This window comes from Centrocercus urophasianus, unplaced genomic scaffold (genome assembly GCF_019232065.1).
Source record: "Centrocercus urophasianus isolate 14NV4802_14NV808 unplaced genomic scaffold, USGS_Curo_1.0 seq_15, whole genome shotgun sequence".
In the NCBI taxonomy this organism is placed as follows: Eukaryota; Metazoa; Chordata; class Aves; order Galliformes; family Phasianidae; genus Centrocercus; species Centrocercus urophasianus.
Genome location: NW_024884697.1, coordinates 5,620,529 through 5,644,449, shown reverse-complemented (window position 1 = coordinate 5,644,449; position 23,921 = coordinate 5,620,529). Strand labels below are relative to the sequence as shown.

General features: G+C 42.5%; 1 protein-coding gene across 2 annotated transcripts; it reads left to right on the top strand.

Annotated features, from left to right (window-relative positions):
* Nucleotides 1-23,663, top strand: SEPHS1 (selenophosphate synthetase 1). Of its 2 annotated transcripts, none has more exons than XM_042815681.1 (9): nucleotides 1-106; nucleotides 2,896-3,157; nucleotides 6,200-6,303; nucleotides 9,701-9,808; nucleotides 10,651-10,805; nucleotides 11,618-11,708; nucleotides 15,032-15,131; nucleotides 16,731-16,943; nucleotides 22,360-23,663. In XM_042815681.1, the coding sequence occupies exons 2-9, from the start codon at nucleotides 2,965-2,967 to the stop codon at nucleotides 22,572-22,574; spliced, it is 1,179 nt and encodes a 392-aa protein (XP_042671615.1). In that variant the 5' UTR covers nucleotides 1-106; nucleotides 2,896-2,964; the 3' UTR covers nucleotides 22,575-23,663. The 2 variants fall into 2 exon arrangements, with proteins under 2 accessions (XP_042671615.1, XP_042671616.1); XM_042815682.1 differs by lacking the exon at nucleotides 1-106 and adding an exon at nucleotides 569-644.
* Nucleotides 23,664-23,921: the final 258 nt, after the last annotated feature.

Sequence of the window (23,921 nt, the reverse complement as noted above, 5' to 3'; positions counted from 1 at the left end):
TCTATTCAGGCGGCGCTGAGGGAGCCCGGCGCGCCCAGTGCATTGTGGGACTGGGCCGGGAGTCCCGTTCGCGGGAGGAGGTGGAGGGCGAGGAGGAGGAGAGCCGGTAAGAGGGAGACCTGGGGAGGGAGGGAAGGAGTGAGGGAGAAGGGGGGAGGGGGGGGGGGGGGGGGGGGGAGATTTAAAGGGGAATTCGCCTCCGCCGTCGCGGCGCCGTACGGCCGGGCCCAGAGGTGCGCGCTAAGGCCGCTGGGCCCCGCGCCTTCCCTCAACCCCTGAGATGGGACGGAGCTGCGGCGGTGATGTTACGAGCGGCCCCTCGGAGCTCCGGCACCGGACGGGTTAAATTTTTCACCCGCCGACATTTTTACTTCCCTCGCACTCCCCCCCCCCCCCTCCCGCTTTGCCTCGCCGCGGCCGTTGGGGCGCGCGCACGGCGCTGTGTGAGGCGCGCTCCCGAGGGGGCCGAACGGAGCGGCGGGCGCAACTTCTCATCCTGCTCTTCTTCCTACCGCACAAAGAAGAGCCCCGTCCGGCCGCCGGTCCCCGAGCCATGTCCCTCCGCAGCGCTCGGCCTCGCGGTGCCCACGCCGCTGGGAGCCGCCCGGCTCCGGCCCCTTTCGGTGCCTGGCGCCCGCTCAGCGGTAGGTACGCGGCGCTTTGCTCTGCTCGTTCCGCTCTGTAGGGAGGCGAGGGTTGACAAGGGTGACAATGGAGGTCCCTTCCAACCCGAGCAGTTGTGTGAGTGCTGAGGAGCAGGAGGGCTGCACGAGGAGCTCGGTCCCGCGGGAATCGCTCCGTGTTCCGTGCGGCTTTCCGCAGGTCTTTAATAAAAAGTTACCGTGGATGCTTTCAATAAACTCGGCTCGGCTCTTTCACTCTCTGCTTGCAGACTCAGGTTGCGTCTAGCAGATTCGCCTGGAGTTCCTGGTGGGCTGTGAGTGTTTAGGCCGCGCCTCAGTGCTGTGCTCACGTTTGGGTTCCTCACAGTGGGAAAGGCACTGAGGGACTGGGGTGTGTCCGGAGAAAGGCAATGAAGCTGTGAGGGGTTTGGAGCACAAATGTGATGAGGAGTGGCTGAGAGAACTGGGAATGTTTATCTGGAGGAGGCTCAGGGGAGACCTTACTACTCTCTGTAACTGCCTGAAGGAGGTTGTGGCCCGGGGGGTGGGGTTGGCCCCTGCTCCCAGGTAACAGCAATATGATGAGAAGGAATGGCCTTATGTTGCACCGGAGGAGGTTCCGGTTGGATATTAGGAAGCTTTCTTCTCAGAAAGAGTGGTGATGCACTGGAACAGGCTGCCCAGGGAGGTGGTGGAGTCACTGTTGCTGGAGGTGTTCAAGGAAAGGGTAGAAGTGACACAGAGGGACGTGGTTAATAGGCGTGGTGGGGGTGGGCAGGTGGTTGAGCTAGATGGTCTTAGTGGTCTTTCAAACCTTATGTGACTGCTTCCCTGTGTAAGTGGGCAGGGGTTGCTGAGCACAGAAATGTAGGGGAAAGGGTTCCTGTGGGATGATGCATACATTGCTGCTGCTTGTACGCTGCTGGAGTTTATTGGAATGGAGTGTTTAAAAACAAACAAACAAAAAAGGCCGTGCAACCCAACTCTACTTGAAAAGCCCTTGTCTCTGCTTTCTGTTGTTTTCCAGCTTGTATATCTTTTTTTTTTTTTTTTCTTTTTTTCTTTTTTTCTTTTTTTTTTCTTTTATTGCAAGTGCTCAGTGCCTCATGCTGCTGCCTTCCAATTATGAGCTGAACTCATTGCTCTTCCAAGACACGTCCGGGTAACTGAGTTTGGATCCCAGCCGAGCCCAGGCTGTGGGATTTGTTGTAACGAAGCAAAACGCCTCTCAGAGAAGGAGGGAAAACCTTGTGCAGGGCTCCAGACCTAAAACTGACAAAATATATTCTGCAAAGTAGTAGACTTCAAGATATATGTCACTGATATAATCAGTAATAAGTGGTGGATAGGGTGGGCGGGTTACACAGCCAGCAGGTTTACTTCTTACTTTTAGTGCTGCTGAACTCACTGATACTGCTGTCAGTTTTTCCTTTTCAGCTGAAGCTCCAAACAGTACAATCGTCTCTCTGAGATATCGTCTCTCTTCCTCTTGCTGTTGTGAGGCAGGATCTTTGCTTTCTAGGAAACCACAGCATACAGGTTGCTTGTAGAGATTCTTGAAAGCTTTTTCTCCAGGGCAGATGGATAGTGTTGTATGTTATCCGTTCCTGTTTAGAAGTCAGCCTTTCAGTTAGGCCTCTATTAGTTTTGGACTGTGTTGCATGTGAGTCAGAGTGGAAAAACGTTCTAAAATTAGATGTGCATTGTTAAGAATTTTATTAAATGAGTTGCATCATTTTTTCTTTTTGCAGTACCATTCTAATGGCCAAATCTCTGTGTGTTCTCAGTATCCTTGGATAACTAAGAAAGGGTTGGAGGGGCCAGGAAGATTTCAGTGTTCTTGTGTCTGTAGGCATGCTGAAAGGTAAACTGGATGTTTGTAGGTAAAGCAAGCTGGTTACATACAGCTTTGTTCCTCTGCTACCTGTACCGACGTAACACCAGGGCTGTTTTCCCCCAAAGAGAACAGGTATATTATGGAGTTTCAGCTTCTTACATCAGAACTGAAGCTGAGCCGTTATTTGAAAAGTCTTACTTACGTGATTAATACACGAATGGCTGAAAGTACAGCCCTGCACTGTGTTGAGTGCAAATAGATGTCTCTGCTGAGTGTGTTGCAGTATGAGGGCCCATGTTTCCTTTTGGAAATTGACTCCAGTGCTCTGGGAACTGTCATTTCTTGCACTTTTCTCTTTTTAACTCGCTCTATGTGGGAAAACCCGTTGTACTGCAGGCCTTAGGACTTTCTAATGTTCCCAATTTTTTCAATTAGACTGATCAGCAGGGAGACCAACACCATTGTTCTGGGGAGGGAAAGGCCAGCACTCTGTGGGAGAGAACCATGTCTGTTCGAGAGACATTTAACCCAGAGAGCTACGAACTGGACAAGAGCTTCCGCTTGACCCGCTTCACGGAGCTGAAGGGCACCGGCTGCAAAGTGCCTCAGGATGTCTTACAGAAGCTGCTCGAATCTCTACAAGAAAACCATTTTCAGGAAGATGAACAGTTCCTGGGGGCAGTCATGCCCAGGCTGGGTAAGTAGTTGCTCCTCTAGTTGCGTGTGATCCTGTCTGTTTTGTCTGCGTATTTGTTTAATGTTTGAGAATTGTACGTTGTGTAATGCATGCTCATCGCTCAGAAATCTGAAGAGTAATCTGGTTGGCATCGAGGACACGAGAACAGTATTGTTTAACGTCCTGTGGTGCACTCAGTTATGAACAAAAAATGGTCAGGGATGGCCAGAGCAACAGGGATGTGCTTGGGAATTGGTCTCCTCCTCCCTCTTCCTGGTAGACGCTTTCCAAGCTGAAATAGTATCAGTTAACATCCAGAACATTAAAGTAGTACACTGTGCTCTTAAACCTGTGCGATGAATAGACCTTAGTTGACTTAAAGGTGAAATTCCCTTCTCCCTTTCCCTCATTCCTGGGGCAGAGAAGATGAGGGACTGGGAGCGGATTGTTTCACAGCTGTGATTTTTTTCCTTTCAGTCCTCTCGTTGTACCCCACTCTTAACTTTTGCTCACCTGTAGAAGCTGCCTGGGAAGGGCTCTTTCCAAGATCTGTGTTCTTGCCAGCTTCACTTTCTCTTTGGTATTGCACAGTGATGCAAGCAATAAGGGAAAACAACCTGCACAAGCTACCTACGTGGGGAGCAGGGCAAACGTAGGTATTTTGATACCAGCTACTGTACCTAACATTGATATAGAGAAATGAATGTATGTAACGTGTTTAATGGCATTTTGTGTTCTGTTTGCCTGTTTACTCAGCCCTGTGTGGTCGATCTCCACTTCGCAAAGCAGAACGGATTTTTTCATCAACTTAGGAATATCAGTGTAGTATTTATTCTGCAGTTATTTAATTATCAGTTTAGTATTCAACAGCATTATTTGAAATTATTTTAATATGGCGAATTACCTGTTAGCAGAGTAACAGGTTGCAAGCCATTATTCCAGTATTGAATTCAACAGGAGATCGTAAGGAGCCCTTACTTAGACAATGGCAATCTTTGTATGAAATAAATAAGCAGTAATTGTGTGTCAAACTGGGATGGCACTACAATTTAATATTGCCTAATGAGGGACACTTACTGTTTGTTTTATTCTTAAATTGCTGTTTATGTGTGTTTTCTCTAAATTGTTACTCGCAGCAACATTTCATTTTGGCAAGTTTCTAATTTCGGTAATAGTTTGGTTTAATTTTGTAGCTTTTTTGCCTTATAAGCTTACAGGCTGTAACCAGTAATGGGGTTACTGATAGATTTTGCTTGTCCAGGTGTATGGAAAGGTAAAAAGCAGACAAATGCCATCAATACACAGGTGTGTTATTATGTAACAGGAAATCTCTTAGTACTGGAAGGTGGAGAAAGCAGATGTCTTAAATATGCACTTTCAGTGAGAGAATCTCTTTAAGAAGTTTGTCCTTAGATAAGTTAGGTGTTAATTGCCTTTAATGCCTTTTGCTTAAAAGGGATAGGCAGGTAACTTTACAGCCTTTGTGGTATGCACAGTTCTTTTGAGATACAGTCAAAAGAGAAATTACCTCTTAGGGGCTCAGCATCCCTCACTTTTACAGGTGGTGTTACCCAGAGCAGTCTTGTGCCTGTGAGTGTATCCATGAGTAAGAAACTGCAGGTTTGGTAGGAATTCCCTGAGCTGTTGCAGACCTTCAGGTCACTGTTTTCAGTCACCTCTTTGAATAGCTGCTTATATATCAGCCCTCTTTGTTGGTTTTTTTGTTTGTTTGGGTTTTCTTGCATGGAAGTAAATGTAGCCTCAGAAAGCCTGTGGTGCCTGAGTGTCAGAAACAGCGCAGAGTCAGTCCTGCAATGTTATGGCATGAAAAGGTGAGCTGAGGGCTCTGTGTGTGAGCCAGTCCTCTTTATCAGTTTATATGTGCTTCTCTGGAGAGGGCTGAGCATCATGCATAGCAGCTTGCTGGCTTAAGCAGAGGATGGAGAGCCCTAAATGACTGCTTCTGAGTATCTCTTCTTTTCTGAGGCAAGGCCTTGTGTCTCTGTAGCTTTCTGCCTCTGCAGCCTCTGCATTCTGCTCTGTGTCCTCAGCAGGAGCTCAGATGACAGCGGCTCACTGTTCCTGGCAAGGACTGCCAAATGCTTGTAGCTCTGGATAGGAGTGTTTGTACCTGGAGGAAAGTTGCTGTGTGACATCTGCTCCCTGAAGAGTGCTTGTTTTGAGGAGCCCTGCCCTGTTGGGTATACAAAGCGGTGCCGGGCACCTTGCTATCAGCCTAGGAAGGAGGCAGGCTTCCTGCTGCTGCCTCTAGGCTGGAGATAATCGATGGGGGCATGGGCAGCTAGTGTGCTTTACTGTGTGACCTGCCACTTTTGTACATGCTTCTGCATCACAGCGAATGCCTGGAGGTTTTAATATTGCTTATTCTGTTTGAGTGTCCACAGTTAGAGAAGGCTGCATTTGTGGTATTGCTGTTCTCCCAAGTGTTTCCCTGTCTGGCAGATGAGCTTGCTGCCTTTCATCCTCCCAGAAGTAAGGTGAGGGTACGCTGTTGCAGGATTTCTCCAAGTGGGTGAATCCTCTTTGACCAAGGGCCTCAGCTGTGATCTGTGGTGCTTTCTGTTTCACCTGAAGTGAGGTAGTGCTCTGTATGAGAGACTGTACCCTTTTAAAACTGTCACCGTGTTTTTGTTGAGTTAGGAGTGACAGGAAACCCTGTTTACTTTTGTCAACGCTGATTTATGGAGTTCCTCTTCACTTTTATCATACATACAAGCGCAGACATTCTTAAAAGGAGTGCATTGCACTCCTGATACTGTAGTTACTGTAGTTACTGTACTGCAATAAACTGAAAAATGTTGTAGTTTCGTTCTTGCTTTTAGCTGTTTACACCTCTGCTCTGTTCTGGTCAGGAGTTCTCATTCTTTGCCTGTTCTTCCTCGCTTGTGTGATGCCCTTTCCCAAGGAAGGGGTTTGTTGCCTTTACCCAGGCAGTACTGAGGGCTGTATTTCCCAGCAGTGTTCTGTAAGGTCTCTTGTAAGGACCAACAGACAACTGAGGATAAAGTTGCTCACCTCAGTGATGGATTTCTCTCTTTGCAGGAATTGGGATGGACACTTGTGTTATTCCATTAAGACATGGAGGTTTGTCGTTGGTTCAGACAACAGATTATATTTATCCTATTGTGGATGATCCTTATATGATGGTAAGTTGGCTAAATTGAACTGTTAGTTAAATATATTGTTGATTTGGTTTGATCTCACCAATCTGATGGCAGTTTTGACCTTTTTTTCCTAGATGTGCAGCAGTAACTGTTTGATAACTGTGTTCAGGGTCTTTCCCAAATGCAAGTGAAAAGGGAAGGGTGATGTTTGATCCTGCAGTCCTTTCCATGGCAGCCACAAATACTGCAGAACTTTTGCTGTAGATGAAAGCTGAATTTAAATTTTCCTCCGTCTCTTCTGTGAGATTTGGCTTGAAAAAGCCCTAAAGGGGAGCTACAAAGCAGCAGACAGGAAGCTCCACTTAGGAGAACCATACAGTAGTTTGCCTTTTTTGAGGTTCTGAAATAACCAGGTAACATGTTACAACTAGAAAAGCTGAAATGACAGGAGTTGGTAATAGCACCTGGCAACTTCAGAGTGCTTTGTGAACTTTGGTTTTCCTATCTCAAGCATTGACTTGAACAGAAGATAGTGAGAAAACAAGTATGTTTGAAAAGGCCCTCGTAGTGCTGTAAGGAGCTCTCCAACAAGTGTTCACTAAATGGAAGTTAAGAGATGTGTCTCCTGTAATTGGAATTTGATTGTTTGCACTAGGCAGTGCTTTTACTGTTTATATGATTGCATGTTCTTTTGTTGTTTTGTTGGTCGTTCTTTGAGAGCTGCTCTGTAGGTTTGAACCATGCTGAGAAACTTTTCTCACCTTGTAACAAAAATTTATAAGGGGTGGCATGAGAAGGCTGTGGTGAATGGCATCAGGGATACAAAGGGATTATTGAGGTGCTGCAGTGGGGAAACGTGGGTCCGTGTACAGATGAGGTTTAGGCCAGTGTGATAGGAGTGGAATGTAAATTTGGCCTTAGTCCAGCTTCTGTGATTGCATGTTAGTCAGTCTGCACTGTGATCCACAGGCACCATCAGCTATAACTTCAGCATTTCCTGACTCTCAAGTCCTTCATTTTCTTTCTTTTCAGTGTTAATTTCACTCCAATGGCTTTTTTCTTTTGTAGACCAATGTGATTCGAAGGAGAGGCAAATACAACTCTCTGTAAAACCCTTAGACTCAGGAATCCTGGTTTGTGACCTGGCTTCATAAAGCAGTGTGCTCTGGACACATCTGTGCTTTTCAGGACAGCTGCTGCTGCCTTGCCAATTCCTACTTTCCCTCTTGCTAGCCTAGATCCTTCCTGACCCCTTTTCTTCAGCTCTGTTCTTGAGAACACCTGATGTGTGTTATCTGAATTATCGCTAGAATGTATGGCTGTAAAATTTGTATCTACCATGGGGCTTTTCAGTTTACGTGATCTGGGAAAGTTGGAAACCAGGCTTAGTGGTATAAAGACTCCAGTAGTAGAACTGGTACTGGCCCCTCTTTGTGGCACCGTGGAGAGGCCTTTTGGAATACAGGAGCAGGGAACTGGCTGGTCTTCTCTCTTACAGGGGACTTTTTGGTGCTCTTTTAAGAATCTTCACTAAACACTGAGGACAGGGGGCTGATATTCCATCTTTTGCCTGTATAGTTTATACAATTACCAGTGGATTCTTGTGTTTCAATGAGTCATGTCTTAGGTGATGTTTGGGGCACAGCTAGGCTGACCCATCTGTGAATCCCATTACTTCTATTGACATTCATAAGCCACATTTTGTTCCCTCTGCTGCTTGGGACTCGTTGCTTGCACTCTCCAAGTCCATTCCCTTAATGGCATTGCCAACTGGCAAAAGCAGCACTGCGCTGACCTTGGACTGCTAGAGTAGAGAGCTGTTGTCACTGTGAGTTTAGGAACTTATCTGTCATTCCTTAAGAGGGTGTAAACCAGCAGTTGGTTTGATAAATACTGAAAATAGTGAAGGATGGTTGAATAGTCCCCTTCCAGAAAAGGAAAGTGACAGGCTGTGGTATTGGTAAACATCCAGAAGTGTAACAGTAAATAGCCATCTAACTCTGTGGTTCCTTGCTCATTCTTCTCTTCATAGTCTGAGATATAAATTAAAACGTGTTCTGATTTCTAAATACACAAGGGAGTCCCTCAATGCCAATGGAAGCTCTTGAATTTATGAAAAACTTGATTATATTCAGTTGTGATTTGGAGGTGTTATTTCATGTCATCAGAAAGTAAAGCAACTGCCTGCTAATACTAATTATTGCAAAGAACTCTGAATGTGTGATTAGATTTTAGTGTCCTGGAGATGGTAGAAATGTGTTTAAATGTCTTTCTTCTTTTTCTCCCTCTGCCCCATAAATCTGTCCGCAACTAAAGCATATTTCTGTAGTCCAAACGGTGTTGAATAAGCACATTGCTTTTATCATGATGACATCGCCTCTGAACTTTATGAAAAACACAGGTTTAAGATCATAGAACCAGATGTCAAGTACAGTTCTGCAGCTTTTTAAACAAAATGCACGGAGTCTTCCAGATTGACAAAGCAGAATTTGTGTTTTAAAATCATTTCCCATCCCTAAAGACATATCCTGCGTTGGGAAGTTACGTCTTCATCAGGACACTTGATGTCTCATTTTTAGTGGCTTTACACTGAACAAAACCTGACTTGCTGGGAAACTCAGATCCATTAATTTAGCAAAATTGGAGTAGTTAAGGTCGTTACCCAGGTGAACCCTTCTGAGTCCTGTCAGTGTCAGGATTTATTAGAGCAACCTTTGAAAGAAGACGAGGCCTCTTGAACAAAGTTTTGTTAGTGATGTGTGCTCACACAGAAATTAATACAAACGTATTTGCTGTAGCAAAATTCAGCATTATCCTGTTGTTTGAAAAAGGGACAGAGAAGGGACGTCTCTCGCACCATACAAGTGATGGGGCACAGACAGGTGCATCACCTCAGCAGCTGTGTGTGCTCCTAAGTGGTGTCAGGGCCACCGATGGCAGACCTGAACATGTGTGCCTTCTGCAGGCAGCTCATTAGTGACATCCTAACAGGAAAAGCACCTGAGAGGCAAGCTGTGTCCTCTAGAAGGAAGAGTACTGTCCTGAAAACTGGAGAGTAAGCGTGGCTTCAGGGGTGGTGCAGGGGAACAAACAGCTTTCTCATCCACATCCCCATCTCCTAGTTACTCCAATCCAGAAGCAACTAATTTTCACTTGTCAGATTAGCTTCCTTGCAGCTGTAAATAAATGCACCGTAACAGCTGGGATGAGTTCTGACCTTACCTGTCAAAGGAGCTGCCATCTGCATTTTTAGATGGATGCTTTGCATGTGATGGATCATGCCATGTCTATGGATGGATTTCAGGAGCTGAGCAACCTGTAGAATAAGCAGCTGCCTGAATCAAAACTCATGCAAAGAAGCTTGTTTTTTTTTGTGGCAGGTGTTTGTCTGAACTTATGCAGGTTTTTTTTCTTTCTTTCTTTCTCCTTTCTTTTTCAGGGACGGATAGCATGTGCCAATGTCTTAAGTGACCTTTATGCCATGGGGGTCACAGAATGCGACAACATGTTGATGCTCCTTGGAGTCAGCAATAAAATGACAGACAGGGTAAGATTTGGGGTATCTGCTTCTGAAGAAGGACCCAAACAACTATACATACTTAGAATGTATGCAGCTTTAGTGTTTTCTCCTCAAACTTTGAATCTTTTTAAAGAAGAGATGGTTCAGTCACTTCCTCAGTCCGAAGTGCAAGTCTTGCCTCATAAACTCTGAGATTATTTGCTAAAACTTCAGTTTTCTGTGGCTCCATAATCTGCTGCTGTTTTGTGATCCCCACAGAAATGGAGTTTCTGCTCCTGTTTACTGTGCTTCAAGGCAGGAATTGATTACCAATTGATGTATTAATTTGGATAGGTACTTTTGGTTTCCTTGTGCCAGCTTTGGAGCATCTTTTTGAAGCAGAAGAAACTGAACTAGGTTCTTTTTTTCTTAATTTTGTTTCTTTTTGATGGCAGTTACCAGCACGTTTGATTGCTTGCTCTAGCAAAAAAAGGATTGTTCATTCTTAGAAGAAACTAACTTGAAATTTTACAGGTTTAGTGGAGGCCAAATGCAGCTTGATTTAACTTTGTCTTATTGCACTATGCTGCTAGGCTGTACTTGATTGCAATAGTAGAATAGTTGTTCTGAGTTTGCAGAACTCTCCGAATTCTCTACTTTTATATGACCTTTTGGAGAATGTTTCTTCAGCTTTTTACAAGGAAATGTAAAACCATGGCTTTATGGGATAACATGTGGTTTCTGCAGGCTGACTTCTTCCCAAGGCTGGCTTTTCTGTCATTAGCTTTTCGCCATGAGGGGATTTGACTTGAGTGATTAAAGCCGTAGACCAGTCTTGAAATGACTGGCATTGCTATGTATGGAACTCTGACTTCTGTTTTGATCTCTAGGAAAGAGACAAAGTGATGCCTCTAATTATCCAGGGTTTCAAAGATGCAGCAGAAGAGGCAGGAACATCTGTTACTGGTGGCCAAACTGTGTTAAATCCCTGGATTGTTTTAGGAGGAGTGGCCACAACAGTCTGTCAGCCTAATGAATTTATAATGTAAGTTAAATCATTCAACAATCAAAGGCATTGGTCTGATGGGATACAGTGATAATCCTTTAAATGCCATGCTGTGATCTGCCTCCTATTGTGAAACAGTCCCTTCTCCTGCCTGCATTTGTCCTTAGCACTGAGCAGATGCCACGTCTCTTCTGTCTGTTATTTGCTTTTTTTTAAGCAGCATGTGCTTTTACTTTTCCCCTGCTATCTTTTGGTCTTATTCTCCTTGTGACAGGACAGTTAAGCTTCTTACCTGTACATGTCTTGAAGGCAGTTATGGGATATAAATTTCTGTCAGAGTGTAAGATGCATGTATAAATACCTCCCAATTAACCTGCTAATTGCTGCAGAGATCTGGAGAATTGCTGTGCTTACATCATGCTGGCTGATTAACAGTAGCTGGTCTTGAATGTCCCACTGTGGCATGCTGCACTGTACAAAGGAATTTATTTGTGATCCTAGTGATGCTTACTTTATGTCCTGAGGAAGCAAAATTGTTTTTTTTTTTTCCTCCACTGTTCTGTACTGTATCTTCAGTACATTGAAAGAAAAGGTGTAATTTTGTGTTTGTCTGATTGCCAGTTTTGTTCTATTCCAAGAAAGAAGGATTAGTACTTTTAAGTAAGTTTGCAGTGTTTTTGCTCAGTGATACCCCTTGGCAATGAATCCCAAAGGGAAATTCAGCAATTAGTCTTTTTTTTTTAATCTGCACAATAAGATACATGGGTCTGTGAAAATCTAATTATCAGCACTTATTCCTAATAACATGTGACTCTCATTCTGTAATTAATATATGAATTCTTTGCTTTCAGGCCAGACAATGCAGTGCCAGGAGATGTGCTTGTATTAACTAAACCCTTGGGAACACAAGTGGCTGTAGCCGTCCACCAGTGGCTAGATATTGTGAGTACACTGCCAAAAACAAAATAGGAAAAAGAGGCAGGAGGTAAAGGTGACCTTCCCCATTCCCTCAAAACCTCGGAATGAAAAACTGCAGCGTTTACTTTTCAGTATGAGGAGTATATTGAGTGCTCAGCCAGGAATGATATAGAAATTAATTCCTCTTCTTCCTCCTTGTTATGTCAGCCTTATCTTCTTACATGCAAGGTTCTTTTGGAACCAAGACAGCTTACCATTTTTAGTGAGTTTAGTGAGCCTATCTTAATTGGGTCTAATTCTTAGTTACTTCTCAGACATTGCAGTTATAAACACAGTTGGTGACTAACAGTGCAACAGACTGGCACTCTGGGTGAAATTATGCCCTATTCCACATGCCCAAATAGTTGGCAAAAGCTGGATGGTGTCAGTTAGGCCCTGTCTGGATTCATAGACTTTCTGCTTGTGTACGTGGAAATATCTCTACCTTTCACATGTGTCACCCTGTGCATTCACTAGGAATAATAGTAGCTGCATTATGTATGCAGACGTATTTCCATCTGTTACTTCGGGCAAGAATGTAACTATTGAACTGAAATGTGACTGCAAAATTGGCATCTGCTTATGTTGTCTGGCTCCCAGTGTATGTCTTCAGAATTATAGCTGCTCAGTTTTTGTTTTTAAAAGATGCCTCTTTTTTGCTTTGGGGACTACTGAGCCAATAGACAGGCAGAGGAGTGAGCTGAAATTGATTTAGTCTGGATTTTAATTCCAAAGCTTGTGTTAGCAAAAGTGGGAGAGAACCAGCTTCAACCTTTGCTGGAATCTGAAGTGTGAGCAACCAGACAAATAATGTTTCCCCTAAAATGGACAGGGTAAGGCCCAGACTTTTTGGCCTCTGCAGAATCCTGCATTTTCCAGACAGATACAAGGATCAAGGCCTCAGATAATCTTGATAGGAAAATCGAATGAAGAAAGACACATGTTTTATAGCCTGTTTTCTGGCCATAATCTCACTCCTTTACATATCTATTATTTTACTGACAAACAGACTTGCAAATTAACAGCATTCTGAATTTCCACATATTTCAAGTACTTGTAATTTCCTTGACTGTCAACCAAAACCACTTTCTGGTCTGAAAAATGGGGACAGAAGGAAATCAATTCTCTTATTACAGTAAACAGCATATATCTTTGCTTGTGGTGAGAAATTTCTGAGTATCAGTGCTGCCTTATCTTTAGCTTTGTCTTGTGAAAGAGGAAGGAAAATAGAACTAGACTTACCCATCTCAAACTCAGCTGTAAATCAGGCTTCAGTATGGAGTTTGACTTTGTATTGAAAAGTATGTGGGAGAGGGAACATAGTACAGCAAGCTTATGCCTGGGCCAGGAAGGAAGGGAAGGTGTGGAGATACATGACTGCAAACCAAGTTTGGAGGAGAAGAAATGAAAAAATACAGAGCAGTTGTGAGTGAGTTCCTGGTGACTTGTTAAAGGATGATTTGTGGCAACAACCATGCAATAGCTGCTTTAATGAAAGCATGATCCAAAAAAGTGCAAATTTTTTTCCCTCTGTATTTGGTTACTGGCAGCATTGCTGCAATCAAGGCCCAGATATGTTGCTGGCAACAGCTGTGGTGGGATGCAAAGGAAAGAAGCTGTAAAGAGGCTGCAGGGAGCTGGGCTCTGTAGGGGAACGCGGTCAGGGATGTGCTGGAGGTGATGAAGCTGTGTGAATTTGGCTACCAAGTTGTGCAGTGATTAGTCAGCAGCGGGGAACTGGCAGCCCTTTGTCTCTTTCTCTTTTAGCTCAAAAGCATGAAAGGCTTCCATCTGCCTTTCCAGGAAGGCTTTGCTAGTCTCTGCTATGACAGATCTCTGAAGGGGAAGGGTCTGTCTAAATTTGCCTTCTGAAGTTTTTTGGGCGAACAGTTTGGCTTTGTTTCCTGTCTGCTGATCCCATTGTGCCGGTATCTGATGGTGTGATGTCACAGTGGGAGTAATTTGTGTCTAATTTGCAGCCTGCCTGTGTTTGTGGCCCTCTCAGCCTGTAGTCCTGCTTTCACCACATTTGTGATTGCCACTCTTACCTGTTTCCATTCCATGATCAGCCTCAAAAACATACTTTGAAAACTAATATAAAATGGCTGTTTTTCAGTCATAACAGAAGTAAGGATAACCTTAATCCTGTCCTGTGTGTAACAGCAATGCTTTTCTTATTTACTTGGTCAAACCAAGTTCAACCTAATTTCAGAAATCCTGATCTTACTTCTGTACTTCCTTGGCCTTTAAAAAAAAAAAAAAAAAAAGATTTGTTTTGGTTGACCAGCCTCTTTCCCTGCTTTCCATTTCTGAGTTCCTTCTTACACCACTGGAAGTCAGTTCTCATTTGTTAAGGATAAGATCCTCTTTGACAAGCCTCTTGATGCCAGTGCAGCATCATACAACAATTCTCAGCAGTTTTTCCACCTGTGGTAGTAAGAAATTTTGTATGCATTTATGCTTTGCAATAGCAGTGTAGGCTTTGTAGGTCTAAAAATTTTCTTAGTTCAGTTCTCTGTAATTTTATTTTATTTGCAAAAGGAAGAAAATTAAACTAGTGTACAGTGTTGATCTAAACAGTTAAATGGTTGCTTTGTTTCCTTCTGGATCTGGAATTACTTCAGCTTTGAACCAAAACAATTGCTCTTTATAAGGTACCATTTCCTAAATTATCATGAGAGCCTTTTGGGATGAAAAGTGTTGCTTAGCATGTGATGAAGGCATGAATCCATGTGAGATTTGGGAAGGGGTGGAAGGATGTGTTGATATTAAATTGTAAATAGATTTTATGAAACTGTCTTAATCCTAATTCACTAGAGTGATTACATCCTGCCACAGTGTACATCCTTGAGAGCTAGACTTCTGGATATTAGTGGCCTTTCCTGATCAGAGGGTCCAGATGTGAAATGAAGAACTTTATATTTAAAAAACAAGCCAGAGATGAAGAATTTCAACATCCAGCAAAAAAAAAAAAAAAAAAAATTATTTGGTTGCAGAGTTCAAGCCAGAGAGTTCTGTGCTGATGGAGTTGTTTGCATAGGGTAGGTTGTTCCACTCCACTCTGCAAGTGAGAGCAATGGTTGAGGTACTTTGGTGCTTCATAAACCTTGAGATGAACTTCACATGGGTGCAAGCAGGGTAAAGCACAACAGGAGGCTTCAGCACCTCCGAGTAAAACACTGTATTATTCATAAGCTGAGGTTTTTTTTTAAAAAAAAGTGCATTTTGGTTTAGAACTTTCAGTGATAAAAATGTGTTTTAAAATAGACAAAAGCCTAAGAAGATTGTCTCGCTCTTTCCTCCATTAGCCAGAAAAATGGAACAAAATCAAACTGGTGGTAACACAGGAAGATGTAGAACTAGCATACCAGGAAGCAATGATGAATATGGCAAGGCTGAATCGAACAGGTAAGAAGAAATGTGTCTGTTGTGGAAGGGGAAAGGACTGTGGTGGGCTTTCTTTTTTGTTCTTTTTTTTTTTCCAGTTCCATACTTAATTTCATTTCACTGCCATGGGGAAATATGACACAACTGCATTATCCCTGCCTTCTGCCACATCTTTCTGCTGTTCAATGTTTGTGAAGCACGCAAATTAAAATCAAACGCCCTCTTTTAATTATACAGCAAAGTCACAAATGCTGCTGGAGATGATTATGGCTCATATGAGTGTTGTGGGTAACACTGGAGTGAATTAATTTTTTTTTTTTTTTTTTTAAGGGAAATGTATTGGATTTGTTCATTTGTATTTTTTGTGTCTGGAGAACTCGGGAGGACCTGACTGGTTTAAAATAAATGGAAATGGAATAAAAAAAAGAAAAGCTCTTAATTTTTGTATACTTCAATTTAACTTTTTAGATTATCACCTCTGCCATATTACGTGTTTCCCAAAGTGTAGAATGTGTGGCACCTTTTTTTTCTTTTAATTTTGGTAGGAGTAATATTTTACCATAGAAATTCCAAGGCAAGATTTCCCGTTGTTCAAAATATCTTTAGATGAGCCAAGAACAAAATTAGATGTTTCCTTTTCAGTTGAACGAATGGAGATAGTTAAATATATCTTCTATTTATTCAGATTTCATTTGGTATTTATTACATCATCCCAGTGGTTTTTCATTCTTTCACAAAGTCTTCCAATATAAATAAATGACCAGGATTGTCTTATGGAAGATAACTCAGCCCTGCTCCTGTGTTGGGACGCAACAAAGACAGGCAAAACATTCCTAGTTTTGTTTTTCTCCCCTCGCCTCTGTCAGGCCCTTCTAGCAATGCTCAGATATTCAGAACTGGAACTGTTGTCCTGCATGCAGAGGTGCCTTGCTGGTGCCCAGGGCTCCGTAGTTGCAAACGCCCAAGAATGTCACCAGTGCATTGATGGGGAGGTGGGGACTTTGGGCCGCCTGTGCCTGTCCATCCACCAGCTCTCCTTCCTTCCCTTTTGACCTGCAGCATTTGTTGTTAAGATCCTCAGCTTAGTGTCCAGAACTTTAAGTGCAGGTGTAATTTATTTTTTTTTTCCTTGGTCTGTCAGGGAATGCAGATGTGGGAAAACTGATACAGGATGAACCTTGTCCTTGCCCTTAGGGCAGAGCTGAACTCAGAACCTCTCATCCTCAACTTGGGAAAGTTTGAAACTGGAGCAAACTCCTTAATCATGGACTGCTAATATAAATTTGTAGTGCATGTCTAATAGAGCGTGCTCATAAATATAACTGCATTATTCAATTTTCAGCATCATTTAATATCTTCAATACAAATTGAATTTTCTTAAAGGCTGCATGCGGTTTTGGTGAAATTCCTGTTCCTTTCAGAAACAGGTTTGGGGTGGGCTTTTTTTTTTTTTTTTTTTTTGGAGGACCTATATAGTTTATTTCAGCAGCAAGCAGAGCTGATTCACATTGAAGGTACACATTCAAACTGCATAATGTTGTTGAAACGTTGCTTTCCTCAATACTTTTTCCTGATTTTTTTTTTTTTTTTTTTTTAATTGTTTTTCTCCCTCTTTTGAAGCTGCTGGACTTATGCACACTTTCAATGCACATGCAGCTACGGACATCACAGGGTTTGGAATCCTGGGACATGCACAAAACCTTGCCAAGCAGCAGCGAAATGAGGTGTCCTTTGTTATTCATAACCTTCCTGTTCTTGCTAAGATGGCTGCTGTCAGTAAGGCTTGTGGCAATATGTTTGGCCTCATGCATGGGACTTGTCCAGAGACTTCAGGTAGGTGACAGTTACATCACCCTTTTCCTTCCTTTTAAATCCGTGTTAGAATATGAGAACGTATTAAATGTATAAATGCTGTACTCTGCATTCAGATTCGTGATTGGTTTGAGTTTTAGTCAAGTTAAAGAGCATTAGCCATAGAACTGTTCACAGTCAAGTTCTTCAGTCAAATTTCCAAACTCCCATCCTGTTCCTATGAAACACTACTATAGAAACCATTACTGTGTTTGGCATCTGGAACATTCTGCAGTTGAAAGTCAGTGATGGTTCTGAATTCTTTTGATATACCTATTTTTCTCATAATTATTAACTCCAGAACAGTGACTACTCGAGTGCCTCAGCACAGCTGGCATGGTGTTCTCAAAAGGCCAAGCCACATGCAGTAGGTTTCCTCATCAGATGAGTTGTGCTTTTATTTCTCATTATGAATGTGTGAAGTTGAGTGCTGAGTGGGCCAGTGTCAGAGGCTGAGGGAGGCCTCCTCTGTCTATGGTCATGAAGAATACAGATGTTTTTCCCTTAAGCTTATGAAACCTGATGTTAGGCACTGTAAGCAGAAGCAAGAAAGGAATTTAGTCTCTGACTCATTCAGTTTTTGAGCTTTCTGTTTAACAAAGCTGCCACTTGGCAGTGGCAGTGAATAGACACAAAATGAGAATCAGGCTGTGAACGTCCAGTTTGTTTCAGATGAACATTTGAAGTCTTCAGGCGATTAAAAACTTCTGATGCTGTGGTTTGAATGCTGTCTTCTTAGTAAGTGTAGGCCACTTTGCCTACTGGAGTAATCACCATCTTCTGCTGAAAGTCTCTGTATTTCATTTTTCCCTCAAATCCTCTGTTCCATTGTGTTTTTCTTCTTCACTGTCGTGTATTCACTTTGGGAAATGAAGAAGATACAGTAACAAATCTGTCTTTTCTCTTATCTCCTTTCCCCACCCTCTTCCTGCTCTCCAAAAGTATTGTCCAAGTTCTCTGCGGTACACAACAGAGGGGGCCCCTTGAAGCAAAACAGTCTGAAGATCTGGAAAGAAGCATCTCAGTGAGAGCCATAAACTTTTCCCCTAGTGAATACATGACTTACCATGATCTGCTGAATTGTTCCTTAGCCATCTGTGTTTATAACAGATGCTCTGTCCTACAGAGGGTGTGTGGCTCGGATGATGTGTAACAGGATATGGGACATGAACCCTTTGAAGAGTTCAAATCCAGCTTCAGTCAGCTGAGGCCAGAAATATGTGATGGCTGTTTGGCGAGCTGTAAATACAGTACTGTAAATACAGTTGGTACCACCAGACAGTTTCTTACTACCTACCAGTCCATGTAATCAGTGTGCAGGTAATGCTGCTGCTCGCCCTGAATACAGGGCATTTGTTATCGGTTACAAAGAGGCTAAAAAATAGCTTAGGCGTAGAAGTTGAAAGCCAAGATGCTCTTTTGGCCGAGTGGCAGTTGGCATGGAATGGTTTAGCTGCAAACTGAGTGCCTGAATCTTAAGATTGGTGACTCGTTTTGCACCCTGAGGACAAGGCTGTCATTTCACTAAAAGAGTGTAAAAACAATGCAGATGTATGCAGTGCTGCAAGAGTACTCAGAAGAGGAAAACAGCCAACTTCCAAATCCTTCTTGGGAATGAGAGCAAGAGGTGCCTTTGAAACTCTGAATTGGCTTACCTTTCAACAGAGATAGATGGTGATGAATAAAACAGCTGGTTATTTGAGAGCATTGGGCACCTCGAAAAATATATGTGGATTTCTTCGTAGCACTGGGTTCCTACATTAAAAATTACTGTGGGGATTTCTTACAGGGCAGTGTCAGCCAAATAAGAGCTAAATGTGATAGCTATGGCCTGAAGGCTATGCAGCATACGTTGGCTCTGTGCTTAACACTGGATGGTCTGACACGTTTGCATACTTTGTGTCCCAGGGTTGATGTTCATGGAGGCAAGTGTGTGCCCTGTTTATCTGTATGTCCGGTTGGGAGGATGCCTTTTAGGGGTGCTGCTTCATGCTGAAGTATATAATGTACATTTTTGCTCTGATGTCTTAAACTTCCAGAAATGCTGTAGCTTTTTCACTTGTGAACAGATGTTTTTCAGTAGAGTGGGCAGGCAATGAGAAATGTACTGGAAAACAATTTGAACGGATTTTAAGACTTGTTTTTTTCCCAGTGCACATTTGCTGGGCACCTGTTGACAAAAGCCAGTGTTGGAAAGATCTCATGTCATCAGTTCCATCCTCCAGGAACTGCTGCTTATGATGTGCTTTCTGAAAATTCCAGTTTTACATGATTTTGTGCTCTCTTTTTGGTAACTCCTTGGTAGTGGTTGAAGTTGCAGTCACGTGGTTACCTTAAAGAACCTCATTCTGTTTATCAGACTGACTGCTCACAGAAATAAGTTAGAAAACCATTCTGCATGGGATACTCTTGCGTGTGTGTATTTGTGCCAGTCCTGTTCTGCTCTTGGAGCTGGTATCAGGTGTCAGACAGCTTTGTTAGTGTAGTAGAGGTATCTCAACAATGCAGTCTTTCCATGCATCTTGTGAACATAAATGGATAGAAAAGAAGGGCTGTCACGATGAGAGAGCTGTTAGCAGAAGCAGGGAAACTTTGATTTTGATTCATGAACTGTTCATAAATCATCTCTTAATTGCAAGGCTTTGTCTAGCCTGCTTTTTTTTCCTGTGGAACCATTCCCTGCTTGCAGTACAGCAGTTTAAAAATAGCAATATTCAAAACTTACCAAAAACCCTTACGATTTTAGAAGAGTAATCCAGAACAGATAGCAAGTATCTGCATCCTTTCCTCTCCAAAAAGAAGCATCCAATGAACTCTCAAACCACTGCAGCCATTTGTTCTTTGTCTGCAGCCCGTTTGCTTTGTCTTCAGGAGTGGTGAATGCAGACCTCTGAAACTTGGTACAACCTGAAATACTGCATGCTTCAGTGCTGAGTGGCACTTCTGCTTCATTTTCCATAGCTGTGTTGCAGCAACTTAAACTCCTGGTGGCTGTGATGTTGCACTGGTGAAGACTTTTTGTAGTTGCGTATGGGATTTTTGCACTCAAAGCAGCTGGAAGCACAAGTCATGTAGTGGAAGCTCTTAGAACTTACCTAAAGGGTTTTAGGGACTGGTCAGCCTGCCAGAGAATTAATTGTAATTGCCACAGACTAGAGGCCTACTGCTGATAGGCTCATAGCCTTCCTTAAGGGTTATAGATCAAAGTGTGAGGGATAGCCAGCAGGTGGGAGGTATCTGTTTCAGCTGGAAACTGGAATGAGGTATATTTTTCTGTTCTTGCTAAAGAATGTTAACAGGGTGGCCATACAAGTGATACAAAATTGCAGGAAGGCTGCATGGGAAAAAGATAACAAAGATTATTCTCATGCTCTTTCTTGGTATACTTCCACTCCTCCATTCTGACTGCTTAGCACTCTGCTTATAAACTCTTAGAAACTTACAAATCTCTTCCCTGATTTACCTGCAGCAAAAGTTGGCAGAAGTCGCTCTTCAATTTGATTTAGAGCCTGTCATGGGAATGGCACATAATTTCTTTGCAATTGATTTGTCTGTTACCTGTGGAGTAATGCTGTCGTGTTTCTGCTTTTTGCTGTTAACTGGATGTTAAGTTCAGAAATCTCTGTGAGAGAGGTAGGTGTTCTTCTCAATGGCACCTCATTTGCTTCATACAGAACCAAAAGATTAACTTTCACATGTCCACGTATCCTTATAAATTTTCTTGTTCAGTAGTTGCTGCTTCCCCATAGCTTGGAAAAGCAAATGTAGCAGTGCCCAAGGTTCAAAGATGCTGTCCAAGAGCCACTGGGCCACAAGACTGCAGGGAAGAGGTGGTGGCACCAAGCCCAGAGTGGCTGGCTCAGCATATGGCATTTTGTGCCCAGGGTTGGCTCAGAGTGTGCTGGCACAATCTGTGCTGCTGGTGTGCTGCCCTTCTCCAGGACAAGACTGTCAGATAGCTCACAGGCACTCTGGTGATATCAGTGTTCTAAAGAGTAAGCAAGCTCTAGCGTGTGCCCAAATTCCTGCTTGGGGAAATCCAAGCTATTGATTGTATTCTCCAAAACATCTTCCAGTGGGGGATACTCAGATGTTCCTTACAAGAGGCTGCTGTCTCTTGGAATACAGCACTTTACAGATGTTGGCTGCATCAATTGCCTGTAGCACAAGACCCTTGGAGGTTTAACTAGGCGCCTGTAGATGAATTTGCTGCTCTGTGTTGCATTTCTTCACAAATTTGTAATGCAGCATAAATGGCAAGAAAGGTTAGCAGTACCAGAAATGTGTAACTTTTTGTAGGAGAGGGTGACACCAAAATATTTAATGACTTGATCAGAGCCCACTGCAAATCTGTGCTAGAGCTGACAACAAATAACTCATTCTAGTATTTGTAGCAGGACAAGGGGAAATGGTTTTAAGTTGAAGGAGGGAAGATTCAGGTTGGATGTCAGGGGGAAGTTCTTTAGAGAGAGTGAGGTGCTGGAACAGGCTGCCCAGAGAGGTTGTGGATGCCCCATCCCTGGAGGTTTTCAAGGCCAGGTTGGATGGGGCCCTGGGCAGCCTGGTCTGGTATTGAATGTGGAGGTTGGTGGCCCTGCATATGGCAGGGGGGTTGGAGATTTGTGATCCTTGAGGTCCCTTCCAACCCTGTGATTCTGTGATTCTATGATACTTGCAGAATCACCTTGGCGGTGCTTTGGGAATTTTAGAATGCAGAGGTTCTTTAATTTACTTAATAACAACTTTTCTAACCAATTGTTGTGCTACTTCTGAGAAGCATTTATAAATAGATATTTTTCTGTTGTCTCTGTAAGAAAAGATTTTATGGGAAAGGCTAAAAAAGGTTAAAGGGGAACTCTCTAACAATGGGGTCAAAGAGACTGACTGTCAGAGGCAGCTCTGGATCAAGCCTGTGTTTGATTTTCTGCCTTTTACATTCTCTTGTAACAGTTTCTATTTTGATGAATGATGTCATCAAAGGCAATAAGATTACTTGCAGAATCAGCTGCCGCCAGTATGTGGTTATAGGTATCTGAACATGACCTTTATCCAGAACACTTTTGTGTGTACTTCTTGTAGAGGCACTTTGCAGTCCTCTGTTGGAAGTTTACAATGCTGGTGTTGTTTCTGATGTCACTTGTTGGCATCAGTGTGATGTCCTTTTGCCAGCCTCTTTTGTGTGTATTTGGATTTATGTACACGCCAAACACTGAATTCAGGAACAGACTTCTTTCTGTGAAGCACAGGCTCACAGGCTTCCACTGTGTCCTTTCTTGGAGTCCTGCAGTTTGACAGAACCCATGAAGTCACCGAGTGCTTGTCTGAAGAGGAATTTGGCAGATGAAGGTTGAAATTCTCTGCAAACAGACATTAAAGACGCTGCTTTTTTTCTTTGCAGGAGGTCTCCTCATCTGTTTACCACGAGAACAGGCGGCACGTTTCTGTGCCGAGATCAAGTCTCCCAAATACGGCGAAGGTCACCAAGCGTGGATTATTGGCATTGTAGAGAAGGGCAACCGCACGGCCAGAATCATAGACAAGCCACGAATCATTGAAGTTGCACCACAGGTGGCCACTCAGAACGTGAACCCAACGCCTGGTGCCACCTCTTAATAGAGATGAAATAGCTGTTTGTTTTTAAATAGATCTATTCCTTTATCATCCTACAACTTAAAGAACTGTAAAAAAGAAAAGAAAATTTGTTGTGTCTGCACATCTGGTGGCCTTAGGTCAGTTTATGAGTGGATACAATTAATGAAATAAAATCCATTGCCTTTTTTTCCTGTTACATTAACTGAAGATGCACCTAATCTTGAGGCAGCTTCTGAGTTGAGAATTATATTGTTATCCAATACTGTTGATTCATTTTGAATCTTTAGACACTTATCTCTTGCCGCATAGGCTCTTTTTAAAGGTGCTTTCACGTAGCACAGACATTACCAGTAGTAGTGTCAAACAGCATCGTGTCCTTTCATTATGTGTATATTTATCATAAGTCTAATTTGGATGCCTTGAGTGATATTCCAGAAAGGCAATAAATTTGATAAGCGACACAGTGGGTATACCCAGTAGTAAGAGGGTTGCATGATTACATTCAATCTTTGATTTTTATTTTTATTTTGTAAGGTTTAGTCTTACCAAGAGCATCTATGACCCTGGACATTGCTTGGTGTAGTGCACTCTGTTGAAACGAGCAAGTGCTGACTTTGCATGGAAATAGCTTCAGAGTCGAAGGAGTCATTTTTAATTTCATTATTTGTAGACCTGACAACATTTACTGTATTATCAATGATTTTTCTTTATTGATGGTAAGGAAAAAAAAATCATTTTTTTGCAATGTGATTGGATGTGCTATAGTGCAACAAAGGTTTTGCAGACCAAAAGGAGGTTACTGTATAATATTCATTTACAATTCACTATATAAATAACTTCACAAATAATTTTTAAATATAATCAAGCTAAAATAAACCTCTGTTCTGTGGATGGTAGTGTTTAATACATTTTATATTTTGTATAGTGATTACAAGCCTTTTTTGTTTCTTTAAAATCAGCAGCTGTTTAGTATAATTCTTAGTATTATTTTGTTCTTTGCTCAAATGCATTTTTGTGCACGCTTTTGTGATCTGTGTTTAAAATCTACATTGCCAACATTGCAGCTTGAACTTTAGCTTGTTATTCGAAATAAATATTTAATTTTTTTTATTGCTCTTGTATAAAAGCATGAACTTTTTTGATTCCTGCCTGAATTACAAAGTGGAAAGAGAAGTCCTCTTTTTTTTTTTTTTTTTAATTTTTATTTTATTGCAAGTGTAATGAAATCAATTGTTGCTGTTACTCCTTTGGTTGATTCTGCAAGCTGTGATGTCCCATAGTAATCTAGAATATCTTCTGCACATCAGGATGGGGGCAGATAGGTTATCTCCAAATCTGTCTTCCGCTTTGTTTTGTTTATTTCGGTTG